Source organism: Thermothelomyces heterothallicus, assembly GCF_042370625.1.
Source record: "Thermothelomyces heterothallicus CBS 202.75 unplaced genomic scaffold P884_scaffold_11, whole genome shotgun sequence".
Classification (NCBI taxonomy): domain Eukaryota; kingdom Fungi; phylum Ascomycota; class Sordariomycetes; order Sordariales; family Chaetomiaceae; genus Thermothelomyces; species Thermothelomyces heterothallicus.
The window spans coordinates 495,492-508,922 of NW_027192572.1; the positions used below are offsets into that span (position 1 = coordinate 495,492).

Sequence of the window (13,431 nt, forward strand, 5' to 3'; positions counted from 1 at the left end):
TCGGGCCCCTGCGCGCGCATTTTCCTATCAAGCCTGGACGATACGCTAATGCTGCCCTCGACAGGCTGCTCAAGAATGCGAAGTCCACAACTACGTGCCCGAGCTGGTTTACCTCTACTCCAAGACGGGCCAGACGAAGCGCGCCCTCTACCTCATCATCGACCGCCTGGGCGACGTGAGCCGCGCGATTGCCTTCGCCAAGGAGCAGGACGACCCGGACCTGTGGGAGGATCTGCTCACATACAGCATGGATAAGCCGCGCTTCATCCGTGCGCTGCTCGAGGAGGTCGGCACGGCAATCAATCCCATTACCCTGGTGCGCCGAATACCAGAGGGACTGGAGATCGAGGGCCTCCGCGAGGGGCTGAAGCACATCATGAAGGAGCACGAGATACAGTACAGCATCTGTGAGGGTGTGGCGAAGGTGCTGCGGAGCGAGGTGGCCGCCGCGCAGCGACTGCTGAGGATGGGCCAGAGGAGGGGGGTCAAGTTTGAAGTTGCGCCCTCGGGGGATCTCCCACACGAGAATGAGAAAAACGTACCGCTGCCAGCAGTGGAAGCAGCAGCACCACCGCCGCCTCCCCCGCCGGCGGAGAATCGAGCCTCCGCCGCTGATGAGCAGGCGCCTCCGGCGCAAACCAATGAGGATGCCGCCGCCGCCGCCGTGGCCCGCCCGGCGTCGGATAGCAGAAAAGCGCGGAAGTGGACGCCGGGCCACTGCGCGGAGTGCCTCGAGCCGTTCGTGCCCTGGGAAACCGAGACTCTGGTGGGGTTCGCGTGCGGGCACGTCTTCCACGTGTCCCACCTGCTGCAGCGGCTTCACCCGGGGGAGGAGGTGGACGAGGTGCTACTGCGCGGGATTGCCGAACCTCGGGCGTCGGCGACGCACCTCATCGGGGCCAAGGTCACGCACGCGAGGTTACTGAGGGACCGCATCGCGGGAGGCTGCCCCATGTGCGTGCGCGCGGATAAGGGGGGAGAAGGCCGGTAGGGGGGCGGAGAAGAGAAGAAAGAGGGACGGACGAAGGAAGAGGGGTCGAGGGATCGCTTGGGTCGCGGATGGTTTGGCGTATCGCATCACGGCATGCCGGACGGGGCGGTTTGTAAATACGGGGGCTGGGCTGTTTTTTTTCTTAAAACGCCCGCTCTCCGACGCTGCTGCCGTCAAGAAGCCGCTCTCCAGACGACGACTTGTAACAGCAATGTCACCACCAAGGGCGTGTGGCTCAGTTGGTAGAGCGTTCGCTTAGCATACTCAATTGTATGCGAAAGGTCCTGGGTTCGATTCCCAGCTCGTCCAAAGCCAAGGTTGTGAGATGGGCTATTCGATTTGTTTTATCTTTGCTCCCTTTTCAAAAATTTTTTATTCCCACCATCTCATGTCCCCGTCCCTGGGTGGGTCTTTAGCGGGCTCTTTTCTTGTTTTCCCTCTCTTGCGAGGGCTCGGACCGCCCGGCGGAGCCGGAGCGGGTCTGGGTGTTGATTTGTCAGTTTCGGCTCTTCACGCGGTCAGGACTGTTATTATTAATTAATGTTTTGAAGGGACAACTGGTTGCTTTGTAGGGTAGTAGAAGTTTCGAGAAAGCGGGGGTGATCATTGTGTCTCCAAAGTGCGAGCTGAGTTGTCTCGCGGATATCCGCAGGTGTGGGACAAGTGTTAGATTGGTCTCTTGCCCGGAGTTTCTGGGCACGGATCGGCTCCCGGCCGCCGCCACAGCGGTCATCGTCATCAGGGGCGTGTTGTCTGGCGTTCGGGTGAACCGGCAGGATTACTGTGTACGGATTACAGTATACGCAGGAGTGACGAGCGCGCCCGGGTTTGTTCTGGTGGAGTCGGAAGTCACCCCCGGACAGGGGAGCGGAGACTTGTTTGAGCGGGAGGGGTTGCCGCAGTGCGAGTGTCGAGGTAATCGTTGGGTTGCCGCGAGGAGGGGAAAGAGGAGGTGGGTTCTTGTGATCTTCAGGGAAGGAAGTTATTATTTATATAAGAGAGGGTGGCCCTCCTCAATCAAACTCAACTAGTCAACACTCAACACCACCTGTTGTCATTTTCTCTTCGGAGCACGCAATTCACAAACTCTCGAACCAACACACATCGTCTGGACTCAAAAAGTTCACATAATACATACCTTACTCCGGCTCCCATGGCTCCCTTCGGCAGGATCTATACCTACCCTAACAACTACCGCGTCCAGCGGGTAAGTCAGCAGCGGTGTTTTCTTTCTTTCTCCTCTATCCCCCTCTCTCCCCCCCCTCTCCCTCTCTTTCCCTTCCCTCTACCCGCCCTCTGTCTCTTTTCTTCCAGGTCGCGCGCTGGCTAACGCCCCTCGCAGGTTCAGGCCATCGCGGCCCTGAACGGTCTCGAGGTCGAGGTCGTTCCCGACTTCCAGATGGGCGTGACCAACAAGACGCCCGAGTTCCTCGCCAAGTTCCCGCTGGGCAAGGTGCCGGCGTTTGAGACGGCGGACGGCAGCCTCCAGCTGACCGAGGGCCAGGCGATCGCGCGGTTCGTGGCCGAGAGCGGGCCCAAGGCGGACCAGCTTGTCGGCGCGGACCCCAAGACGCGCGCGCTCATCGAGATGTGGACGTGCTTTGCCGAGCAGGAGCTGGGCGCCAACCTGGTCCCGCCCCTGCTGATGGTGGTGGCCAAGATGTTCCCCTACGACGAGGCCCGGTACAACTTCCACGTCGCGGCCGTCGAGAGGGCGCTCAAGAGGATCGAGCACGAGCTCAAGGACGGGAGGAAGTTCCTCGTCGGCGGCCAGCTCACCCTCGCCGACATCATGATCGCGGGCGTGCTGCAGCTGGGCACCAAGTTCGTCGTGGACAAGGACATGCGGAAGGAGGTGCCGGCCGTGGAGGCCTACCTGAAGGCCATCATGGAGATCCCCGAGATGAAGCAGGCGTTTGGAGACCTGCAGGCGTGCGAGACCCGGGTCAAGCCCGAGTAGAGGACGGTTCTTTATCTCTCTCCTCCTCCTTCTCCTCCTCCTCCTCCTCCTTCTTCTTCTTCTCCTCTCTCCTTGCAGCAACGCCTGCTGTTAGTTAGAGGCTAGAGGCGCAGAAAGTAGAGTCAATGGAAGGACCACAGATCATTAATTAGTAATGCTGAGCACCACGCCTCCCGACGAGAAGCACAACGGCGCTGTGCCTCCCCTCAGGTTCGGCTGAGACCACAGGATGATCCTGTAAGCCGATCCATCCTCCCCCAATTGTGGCCGTGACTTCTTGACATCCTAGCTGGGTTGGGCATCCAAGCGAGTCGAGAGGCTGCCAATGTGAAAGCCGTGGGTAAGTTAGCTAGGATGACGCATCAAGCACGTAAGTTGCTCACGCACGCCTTTTGGTTTCCTTGGCTGATAACCGACTCCGTGGCATTTCCATCCTCGTCATTGGAGTCCCGCTCACTGTAGCCGGGCAACGAACGGTGCATGAAAACCCACCCCACTTGCGTCCACATGTGCTGTTTTAATTAATTACGAGTTAGAAGAGTGGCCAGCACCAAAGAGTTCGGGAAGGCTAGATCACGCAGAGGAGGTTGGTTGCCTTGGAGAGGTCAGAAAATATTATCATTCATTGGGGAAATATGTGTGTGACGTGGAATCAGCGCATCAAATATTATTTCTTCACTTCAGAGGTTCGATATCGAACCACATACATAGTTTATCTCCGAACCCTCACCCAGCTATTAATAATATCGTAGCATGTCTCGCCAGTAAGCAGACAGTGGCTTTCCTGGGAACCATTCACAAGGCACCGATCGCCCCTGATGAGCGGAGAGGACGGGCTTCGAGTCTTTCCAGGCGACCCTGCGACGGTCTCGTGGCCAGACCAACGGCAGTCTCCATGTCTGGCCGGAATGGCCTCCCTCGTCGAAGAGGGATTTCTGAACAGTAATTAAAACCATTCCATTCGTCGCGGATATCACCGCATCACGGCAAAATAATAACCCGAGATTTGGAGGGCTAATAATTTATAATTAATCCGTCGACAGAAGGCCGGAGACGATCCCCGGGCGACGAGCCGTTCTGGACCTGCGCGAGACGTCCGACGCACGCAACAAGACCGGGCGCTCTGTTCTCATCCTGGGCGCATCAGGCACCGGCCGCTCCACCGGGCGCGGCACCCGGCGCGGCACCCGGCGACGGATGCAGCGCTGCCCCCTATTACTCGACTTGGCGGACCGAAACGGGGGAAACGGAGGCTTTGGCTTTGCCGCTTTGGTGGCAGCCGGGAGACGGAAAAATTCCCGCCGATGGCTCCGCAATCCCCGGCTCGAGGACAGCGTGGCCACCGGGAGACTACTATTATTACTCTGCCGTATCTCAGGGGGACGCGTTGCTGCTGAGCACCATGGACCATAACAGGCGGACGGCGGACGAGTGGATGGGCCTCCTCCTTCGAAACGGGCCGTCCGCCGAGGGCGGGGTGGAGGCTGCGGCGGATGTGGGAGGTGGCCTCTCAAACGTGGAGGGCTCTCAAGGAGGGTCGGAGCATCGCGGTGTCGCCGGCTCCTCGTCGCCGGGCCCGGAGGACGGGAGAGAGGACGAGGTTATGGACACGGACGGCGCGAGTCAACCTGAGCGAGCTGACTAACGTCAAGCCGGACGCGCTTGTGGCCGGTATCAATAACAGGATCATCATCTCGGTCTAACCCGACCCCGATACTCGTCATAGAGGGCAGCCTCGACTACCGCACCGGCACTACACAAGCCAGGAGCAGACCTGCCAACGAGTAATTATTTACACACGCTCCTGCCAAGGTTCACGATCACCTGCATGGCTAGCATCACCCGGCTCGACAAAGGCAGATTGCCGTACATCGCGTACTATTTATTAGTCGGTCAGCAGCACGCTAGCGATCAGCGTAGGAACCGGCCTAACACCGGCGTAGTCGTACATCAGCGCGGATATAGAGAGTATTGAGCTGTGGCACGCCGATCCTCGGCTAGAGACCCTAGCACTAGGCGTAGGACGAGATCCGACCCTGCCAGACGGCGTCCGGGCGCCTATTAATGTCGCGCGCCACTCGTTGGCGTAACGACACCAACGGCACCGCCACCAACGGCACCGCTACGACCGTCAATCCGCCCGGGACAGGGGAGGATACGGTGGTGGTGAGGATGGTGTAGAATTTGCCTAGGGGTCAGCATTGAGTTATCCTCCGGCATTGAAGAGGTACACCAAAAAGATGGTCCTCGTTCGCCTGGTTCCGACCGATGTTAGAGATATATGACGGTCTCTATTCGCAGCAGAACCGTATATATTTCTCGCATGTCGCCAAAGCCCCTAACTATCAGATCATTCACGTCCTCCTTAACTATCCCCGCACGAGTCGACCAGCGACACAACCCCAAAGCAAACCACGGCCTCGGTTCAGATCACGCCCCACCCAGCCAAGTCTGGATAAGTGATATTTATGTAGACAGGCATCAAGAGGGCATATGCCCGCTGTTGGCGTGGCCGCACTTGCACATAGTCTCTTTCGACCCCGCCTCGAATGCCTTGCAGGGGCACGGCAACGGCGGTAGATTGCGGTACAGGGGATTATTCTTGTCGTACAAGGGGTGTGGCACTCCTTTCGTGCACTTGCCTTTATTGGTGGTGGTGCTGGTGGTCCTGGTCTTATTTCCAGGCATTTTGGCGGCGGGCAACAAATGCTATCTCGGATCAGTTGCAGGGCACGAGCTTAGGGCCGTAGATACATACCTGAACTGAGCTATAAGTGGGTAATGTTACTAGTGCTGTGCTGCTGCTGCGCGGATAATGGTAGAAGCTGTGATGGTATATTGGATGAGGTGGGCTGTCAACGAGGGGAGACGCCAAGGTAGCCGTAGTTATATACATGAACCAAAGGGAAACGGTGCGGTCTGGAGCAAGGTCTCCAAAGCTGACCTACAGGACATCATGTACGATGGATACCCACCCTTGAAACATGATGCCGCATCCATCTCTCTCGTATAACATCCATCAACATCATCTTGAAACCAGCGTCGCCCTGGCCGACAGAACTCGGGCCGGCCGGCGTCGTTGACACAACGGCGCAGCAGACGACGAGCCGCGCCGGCGGTCTCAAGCATGACGCCATAATCCAACGGCCGTGGTGGCGTGCGATGCGCGGTGCGGTGGAAACGTGATCTGTTTTAGAGGTGCCAGGGAGATGAAGGATGGATGTTGGTCCAGCGTCTAGGCCTGATCCTCCTGTGCAAGCAACCTCGGCAACTTGCGACTTGTACCCGGTGCTCCGGTGGATTCTATCTACCCAAATTAGAACATCAGAAAGGCGTTGGCGATGGCCTCCTCCACCGGCACTGTTACAGGATTTGACTACCAGGGGGCCAGATCCGACTGACCCACCAACAGGGATCATATTACACTAGACCAGGGTTCGACATGTTATTTAGACAACACCTCTAAGTGCCCCCGGCACATGAGAGAATCAACGCATCTTTTATCCGAGAGTTCCAGGAGTGCCTGCCACAGCGCTCATACCGCTGTGGATAGTTGACCACTGCAGCATATCTGACCGTGCTGTAGCAGGCACAGAAACCAGCCGATCGTCATGACACTCGGGCACTCCCGATCTAACAACATATCCGGAAGAATGTATAGTCAATTCCAGTGCCTGTGTCTCTTATAACTCGACACGATGAGAGCCACAGGATCCTGTTCCTGGACACGGACAGGGCTATGACTCTTACTCGAGGAAATTTCTAGCGAGCATCCCCCAAATGTTCCCAAAGGGAGTAGCTCCCCATATTTCCATAGGCACACAGTGATGACATCGCCACTTAGCAGAACAGGCCGTTTATATCACTTAGGATCCAGAACACTGATTGAGGCTATTCGCAGAATAATCGGCATAACCCAAATCCTGCCTACGAGGACATTGAGAATGGAAAAGATATACTTGGATCCTATCAAGCTGTCTCATCGTTCCTATCCTGGAGAACCAGATCATCCCCCGTAAGCGCGAGTCTGTCTGCTACAGCTCGGTGGCTGCAAATGGCTACAGCTCAGATAGGCTGCAATGAACGACACCACAGCGGTATTCGCGCCGTGGGCGGCACTCCTGGACCAACTGGTACGGGTTTGCAGAAGCGGTGATAAGATGCGTTCCTTGTTCCAAGTGCCAGAGGCACTTGGGTATGCTGTCTATATACATGTCAAACCCTGGCTCGTCATCCCTGTTGGTGGGCCAGTCAGACCCGACCCACTGTCAGTCAAATCCTGTAACACTGTCGGCCTCGAGGTCCCGAGGTAGGGCATCATGTATATCTCCAACATCTGAATTTACGGCCTCGAGGGAATAGTGCTAGGCTCGAACGTATCCTCCCTAGCCGTAGCTTAACCGCTATAGACCTATCGATATAGTTGTGACCTCGGTAGGTATGCTCGTCTGTTCTCCAGAGGTACCGGCGACCACGATACGGTCAGCTTCCTGAGTCTTCTACTGCTATAGCTATAGTCACTGTAGTTGCTTTTGGCAGTGACCTCGTACCTTGTTCTTAGATGCTCCCTATAGGCACCAATGGGATTGTTGACAAGGGAATTATAACGTGTCACGGGAGTACATTCAGGGGCGTTCAGGGGTCGGGATTCAGGGTTAGGGTTGGCCGAGGGTAATCGAGGCCTATATCGGGCTCAGCCCGTTACAGTAGAATTGGGTGTTCTATAGCTCGGGTATCTACGAGTATATCCATTGTTAGATTCAGCGCGCTTACATAGGGTCGAAATCGTATTTCTGCCGAACTGTAGCGTTATGTTGTGTGGAGGAGATTTGGGCCGAACTTGTGGCTTGTGGAAGTCGCGTACAAAATGTGAGCAGGCGCTGACTGTGCCGGATACTGTACGGATTACATTGCCTGTATGCCTATGGAAATATGGGGAGCTACTCCCTCTTGGGAAAGTATGGGGTGTTCTATAGCCATTTGGGGGGTGCTCGCTAGAGATTCCCTTACTAAACAACTGCCAACTTCTACGGATACGCTGACGATGACCCAGCATGGACGACCGATGTAATTACAAAAACAAGGGTCAGTGGCCCCGGACGCAGTGCCGATGAAAACGGGCGAAAAAAAGAAACGAGAAATAAAAACAAGAAAACATTTGAAGAAAAAGGGCAAAAAGGAAACAAAGGAACAAGAGAAGGAAAGAGAAGGAAAGAAAAGAAAAGAGAAGGAAAGAAAAGAAAAGAGAAGGAAAGAAAAGAAAAGAGAAAAGAAGGAAAACTTGAGGACAAGGGGGAAGAAAAAGAAAAAGGGAAAAGAGGAGAGCTTTGTGTTTTATATCGACTTTGCCGTGGAGTTGGTGTTTGCTCCCTACCAGTTCAGATGGTAACCATCTCGCTATATAACCGACGTTACTGCCCCGGACCTACCTAGGTAGACCCAGCGTCAGGTTTCGGGCTTGTTGTCTTGTTGGTTTTGGCCGCCTCGAGTTGTTTGAGTTCCTTTCGCAAAGTTTTGAACTCGCACCAGAGGGGTGTTAGTAAATAATCTACATTTGTATATAGGTATTTATAAGATTATATACTATTATAACAAGGGTATAGCCCTAGAGACTCCCCCCTAGCCAAAGACTATAAACCGTAATATATATAAGGTAGTCTTTATATCTATATTCTCTACCTTAGTATGTTCTTTTACTATAATTATAGAGGCTATATAGGCTAACTACTCCCCTACCTAGCTTGCCTTCTCCCCTGCCTAGGCTACCCCCTCCTGTTATTATAATGATAACTATACCCTAGTTACCCTCCCCTATACCCCCTCCTACTATAGTAACGCCCTCCTTATCGCCTCTAACCCTACCTCTACCCTATAAGCTACTAGGTAACTTATATACTATACTATTATATAAAATAATAATATACTATACTAGATATAGTATATAAATAAGAACATATTAACTTTAATTAATACTAATGCTACCCTTATTACCTATATCTTAGGTATACCTTTACCTATATCCTAGGCCTATTACACTACTACTATACGCCCTATACCTATCCCTATTGACTTTAACCGTGCCTATACCTAATGCTCTAGCTCCCTAACCAAGTATATACTATACCTGGTTTACGACTATAAGGGGCCTACCCTTACGGCTCCTAAGGATATAGTAGAGGAGGAGGAAGAGGTTAAATACTTAGAGGAGGATAAGGAGTAAGTGTATAGTATATTATTATTATATGTTTATTTTGTAATTAGCTTGGTTAGTACGTCTATAATATGGCTACCGCCTGTCCGCCCTAGGTTCGCCTATATATATAGAAATTTTAGATCATTTGCTTATATATTCCCCTATATTTCCTCTTTATAATCGGTCTATTATTTAGGTATATATCCCCCTATTCCTATTTAAAGGTATCAAGTGCTCTAGTATTTTCTAAGTTTTCTAGTAGTTCCTAAGTTAGGGTGTTATATCCCTTCTACTTCACTAATACGTCATAGTAGTTCCCTCTCCCCCTTGTATTCCTAGCTATAAGGATCGCTTCTACCTTATATTCTTCTTATAGTAGTCTATCCTACGAGAGTTCTAATATTAGGCTAGGGTAGGTATCTGATATATATTATAATAGGAGTAGGTTAGACGTAGTACGCTTAACTAGGTCAATATAGAAGGTAAGGTATAGGCCCTAGGGAATATCTAAAGTGATAGTTAGCGGTGTCGGTACCGCTATTACCCTATATTTAGCGTTAACCTAGTTAAGTTTCTAACTTAGATAGTTAGTTTTAATATTATATAAGGATAGCTACACTTTATCCTTTACCTTAAACCTTTTAGCCAGACGTCGAGACCGATTAGCGTTTTCTTACTAGCGCTACTATATATATATAATAGTAGCCTAGGTCTACTCTATATCTTCTTTTAGGTAGTATAGGAAGTTAATAGCCCTCCCCTATAGGGTTAAAGCAAGAGTATCTAGGAGGTTAGTAAACTAGATAAGACTTATATTATAGCTATAGAGGAGGTAGCTTACGCTTATTCTAGTTATTATTAAGTTATAATTATTAATTATAAGCTAATATACTAGAAGATGTTTAGGCTAGTTATACTAGGTAAAGGAAACGATAGTCTATAGGATAGTCTATACCTCTTAGTTTATACGTTCTATACCTTTATCTATCTAGGGGTAATATACTATTAATAGTAACTATTTAATCCTAATAATCTTATAGAGAGAAGTCTAGAACTAGCTAAGCTAGTCTAAGCCGCGGTCGGTAATAATCTATATTAGAAACCTATAAAACCGCTACTATATATCCTAGAACCAGAGAGCATATACTTCGGCCCCTATTAAAGATATAGCCTTGAGCTAGATATATTTTGACAATCGATCGGTAATTACTATAAGGTAGTAGGGTAAGTTCTTATCTTGTGCTAGGAGGTCGACTATAAAGTTAATAGAAATCTATTTCTAGAAATAGTTAGTAATAGGTAAGGGTTAGAGGAGTCCTTGTTATAGTTATTATAATACCTTAGCCCTTTGGTATATATAATAGTTCCTTATAAACTATTTTATATTAGAAGATATAAGGTCTTAATAATAGTCCTATTAGAGTATTTTAAATAACCTATTCCTCCCTAGGTAACCTAATATAGGAGAGTTATAAACTTGCTAGAGGATAGTAATAATAAGTAGTTCCTATATAGGGAGCCAAAGTCTCCCTTAAAACTAAAGAGTACCTTATATACTTAGGGAATAGTCTATAATCTAGGTTTACACTATATTTACCTCCTTAAGGAACTTCTAGGCTTTATCTTAGATAGCTTAGAGTTAGTATATATAGTATTTATCCTTAAGAACCCCCTTGTCCTAGAGGGACGTAAGCAAACTATCTATAAAAATGCTACTCCCCTTAGGTAGGTTAGATACTTTTAATAACTCTAAGGTAGTAGAGGTATCTAGTTAGATAGTAGGAAGGAGTTATATAATATACTATATATCTTTAGGGAAATCTTACTTACGATAGGAGAGGGCATCTAGATAGGATACCTATAATCTAGGGTAATAGTAGAGCTTAAAGTTAAAGTAAGAGAGTATCTTAGCCTATTAGGCTTATCATTTACTAATTAGGCAAGGCTAGGTAAAATACTTAAGATTCTTATAGTTAATTAGGATTTAGAAAGGGGTTAAAATACTATAAAGTTCTACCGACTAGGCCTTTAAGTAAGAGATAATTATAAGTAATTCCTTATTATAGATTATATAATTCCTTTTAGCTAGGGTTAATTTTATAGAATAATAGGCTATAGGATATAGAACCCTATCTTCTCCCTATTAGGAGAGGCATCTACCAAGGGCCGTTCTAGAATAGTCTACCTTAAGAACTATCTCCTACTTAGGGTCCTATTATACTAAGATAGGTTCTAAGATAAAGGCTATCTTAAGGGCTTCGAAAGCCTCCTACTCCTCCCTTCTCTATTAAAATAGGGTATTCTTACGAGTTTACCATATTAAGGGTATAGTCATCTTAGAGAAGTTAGGGATAAAGTTACGGTAGAAGTTAGTAAATCCTAAGAAACTCTATACCCCTTGAACTTTCTATAGTGCCTCCTAATCGCAAATAGTAGCAAGCTTCTTAGGGTTAGGACAAACTTAGGCACCGGCCTTAATAATATAGCTAAGGTATTTAACTTCTTTTATAGTAAATATATACTTCTTAAGATTAAGAGTAAGCCCTATTATCTATAACCTCTAGAGAACTTCCCTAACTTATTTTATATAGTCCTTCTTACTACCTAATATATATATTAAGATATTATTAAGGTATACTATTACGAAGTCTCTAAATATTAGGCTAAGAGTGTTATTAATATATTATTAGAAGGTTATAGGTATACCTACTAATCTAAAGGGGTAGACTAGCTATTTAAAGAGTCTAAACTAGATTCAGAATACTATTAAATACTTATCTCCTTCTATAATCTAGATATAATAGAAGGCCGCCCTAATATCTAGCTTTGTAAACTACTAAGCCCTAGCTAAGGAGTAGAGAGTTTCCTTAATCAATAGAAGTAGGTACTAGTCCCACTTTATAATCTTATTTAGGGCTTAGTAATCTATATAGAATCTCTATCTTCTATCTACCTTCTTTACTAAGAGGATAGGAGTAACGGCCGAAGAGGAGCTTGCTCGAATCTATTCCTTATCTAGTAGATTAATAACCTATTTCTGGACCTCTAATAGATAGTCTTATAGTATATTATAAAGGGGTCCCTAAGGGAGTTTAGGGATCTTCCTATTAGGACTCTCTTTTAGCCTAATATAGTAGTTAGTAGCATTATAGTATAAGGGTAATCTACTAGCCTTCTCCTTATTAAAGAGGTTAGTAAAGTCGTAAAGTTCTTCTAGTAGGGTTACCTCTAGTTCTAAGTAGCTACTCCCCTTTTCTACTATAGCTCTATTAAGTTTACGCCTCGATTCTAAGATAGTTATTATTTCCTAAATACTTATAACTAGGAAGGTATTAGAAGTCTTCCTTTTCTATACTCTCCAAACTAGGCTTATAAAAACTATACCTATAATTTAGGAGATTCCTATCTTTCTAGGCTATGAAGAGACTTCCTAGACAAATAATCCTAGCTATACCCTAATCTCTAGGACACTAGTACTTATATCTAGTTTAACCTTCTAATATTCTATCTATAGAAAGCCTAATATAATGTCCTATACTAGTCTAAGGATTATATAAAATATAACCTAACTTTCCTATCTATTGATATCTATTATAATATATACTATTTAAGTGATTTTCTAGTTAAGATATACCTCTATTATAATATTAAGGGTATAAGGGATTAGTAAACTAATTTACTTAAGTCTAAGCTTCTAATATATCCTTTTACTAATAATACTATAATTAGAATATCTACTATCTATTTAGGTATTTATAAAGCTAGTAGAGTTAAGGAAGACTAGAATAAGAAAAGGGGGTCTATCTATTCTCTTACTAATCTCTACAAACTCGCTTTCCTAGTAGTTATAGTCTTCTAGCCCCCTTATAAGACTTTACTTAGGGGTTATTCTTTTCCCTATTCCCTATCTTCCTTATTAGACTAGTCGCTATCCTCTCTTTCTTCCTTAGCCTCTAAGGTATTAATATTAGCCCTTAGCTAGTTCTACTATACTAGTCTTCTAATAGGGGTATATTTATACTTAGTAATAAAGTAACCCTTTTATCTATACTAGATATATACTCCGGCTACCTATCGTATTATATATACCTCCTAACTAACCTATTTTGCCCTTAGGGCGTCTCCTCTATATCCCTTTGGTTAGTCCTTACTAGGACCCTTCTTCTATAGGTTAGTTTATACTAAGTTAATACTAGTTATCGGTATATCCCTATCTATATCCTTCTCTCTCTATAGCTTAGATATTACCTATTATCTTTATATCTATTAGTGTCTATTACCTAGGTA

General features: G+C 47.4%; 3 protein-coding genes and 1 non-coding gene across 4 annotated transcripts in view; all 4 read left to right on the plus strand.

Annotated features, from left to right (window-relative positions):
- P884DRAFT_200623 (uncharacterized protein) overlaps positions 1–991 on the plus strand; it is a gene marked incomplete at both ends in the record, with an annotated part of 4,339 nt that extends 3,348 nt beyond the window's left edge. The window contains one exon of the mRNA XM_069438308.1: positions 65–991. Within this exon, the coding sequence (XP_069297575.1) occupies positions 65–991 (927 nt within the window). The remainder of the gene's footprint in view (positions 1–64) is intronic.
- Positions 992–1,215: 224 nt separating this feature from the next.
- Positions 1,216–1,300, plus strand: P884DRAFT_t86. Its single transcript has one exon. It is a non-coding gene; the product is annotated as a tRNA-Ala (tRNA).
- Positions 1,301–2,144: 844 nt separating this feature from the next.
- On the plus strand, positions 2,145–2,951 carry P884DRAFT_269775 (glutathione S-transferase-like protein; the record flags this gene model as incomplete). Its single annotated transcript, XM_069442291.1, has 2 exons — positions 2,145–2,198; positions 2,334–2,951. 2 exons carry the CDS (start codon positions 2,145–2,147, stop codon positions 2,949–2,951), a joined length of 672 nt encoding a protein of 223 aa, XP_069297576.1.
- A 908-nt stretch (positions 2,952–3,859) lies between these two features.
- On the plus strand, positions 3,860–4,631 carry P884DRAFT_307308 (uncharacterized protein; the record flags this gene model as incomplete). The annotated part of the gene is made up of 2 exons (XM_069445128.1): positions 3,860–3,893; positions 3,995–4,631. 2 exons carry the CDS (start codon positions 3,860–3,862, stop codon positions 4,594–4,596), a joined length of 636 nt encoding a protein of 211 aa, XP_069297577.1. The 3' UTR covers positions 4,597–4,631.
- Positions 4,632–13,431: the final 8,800 nt, after the last annotated feature.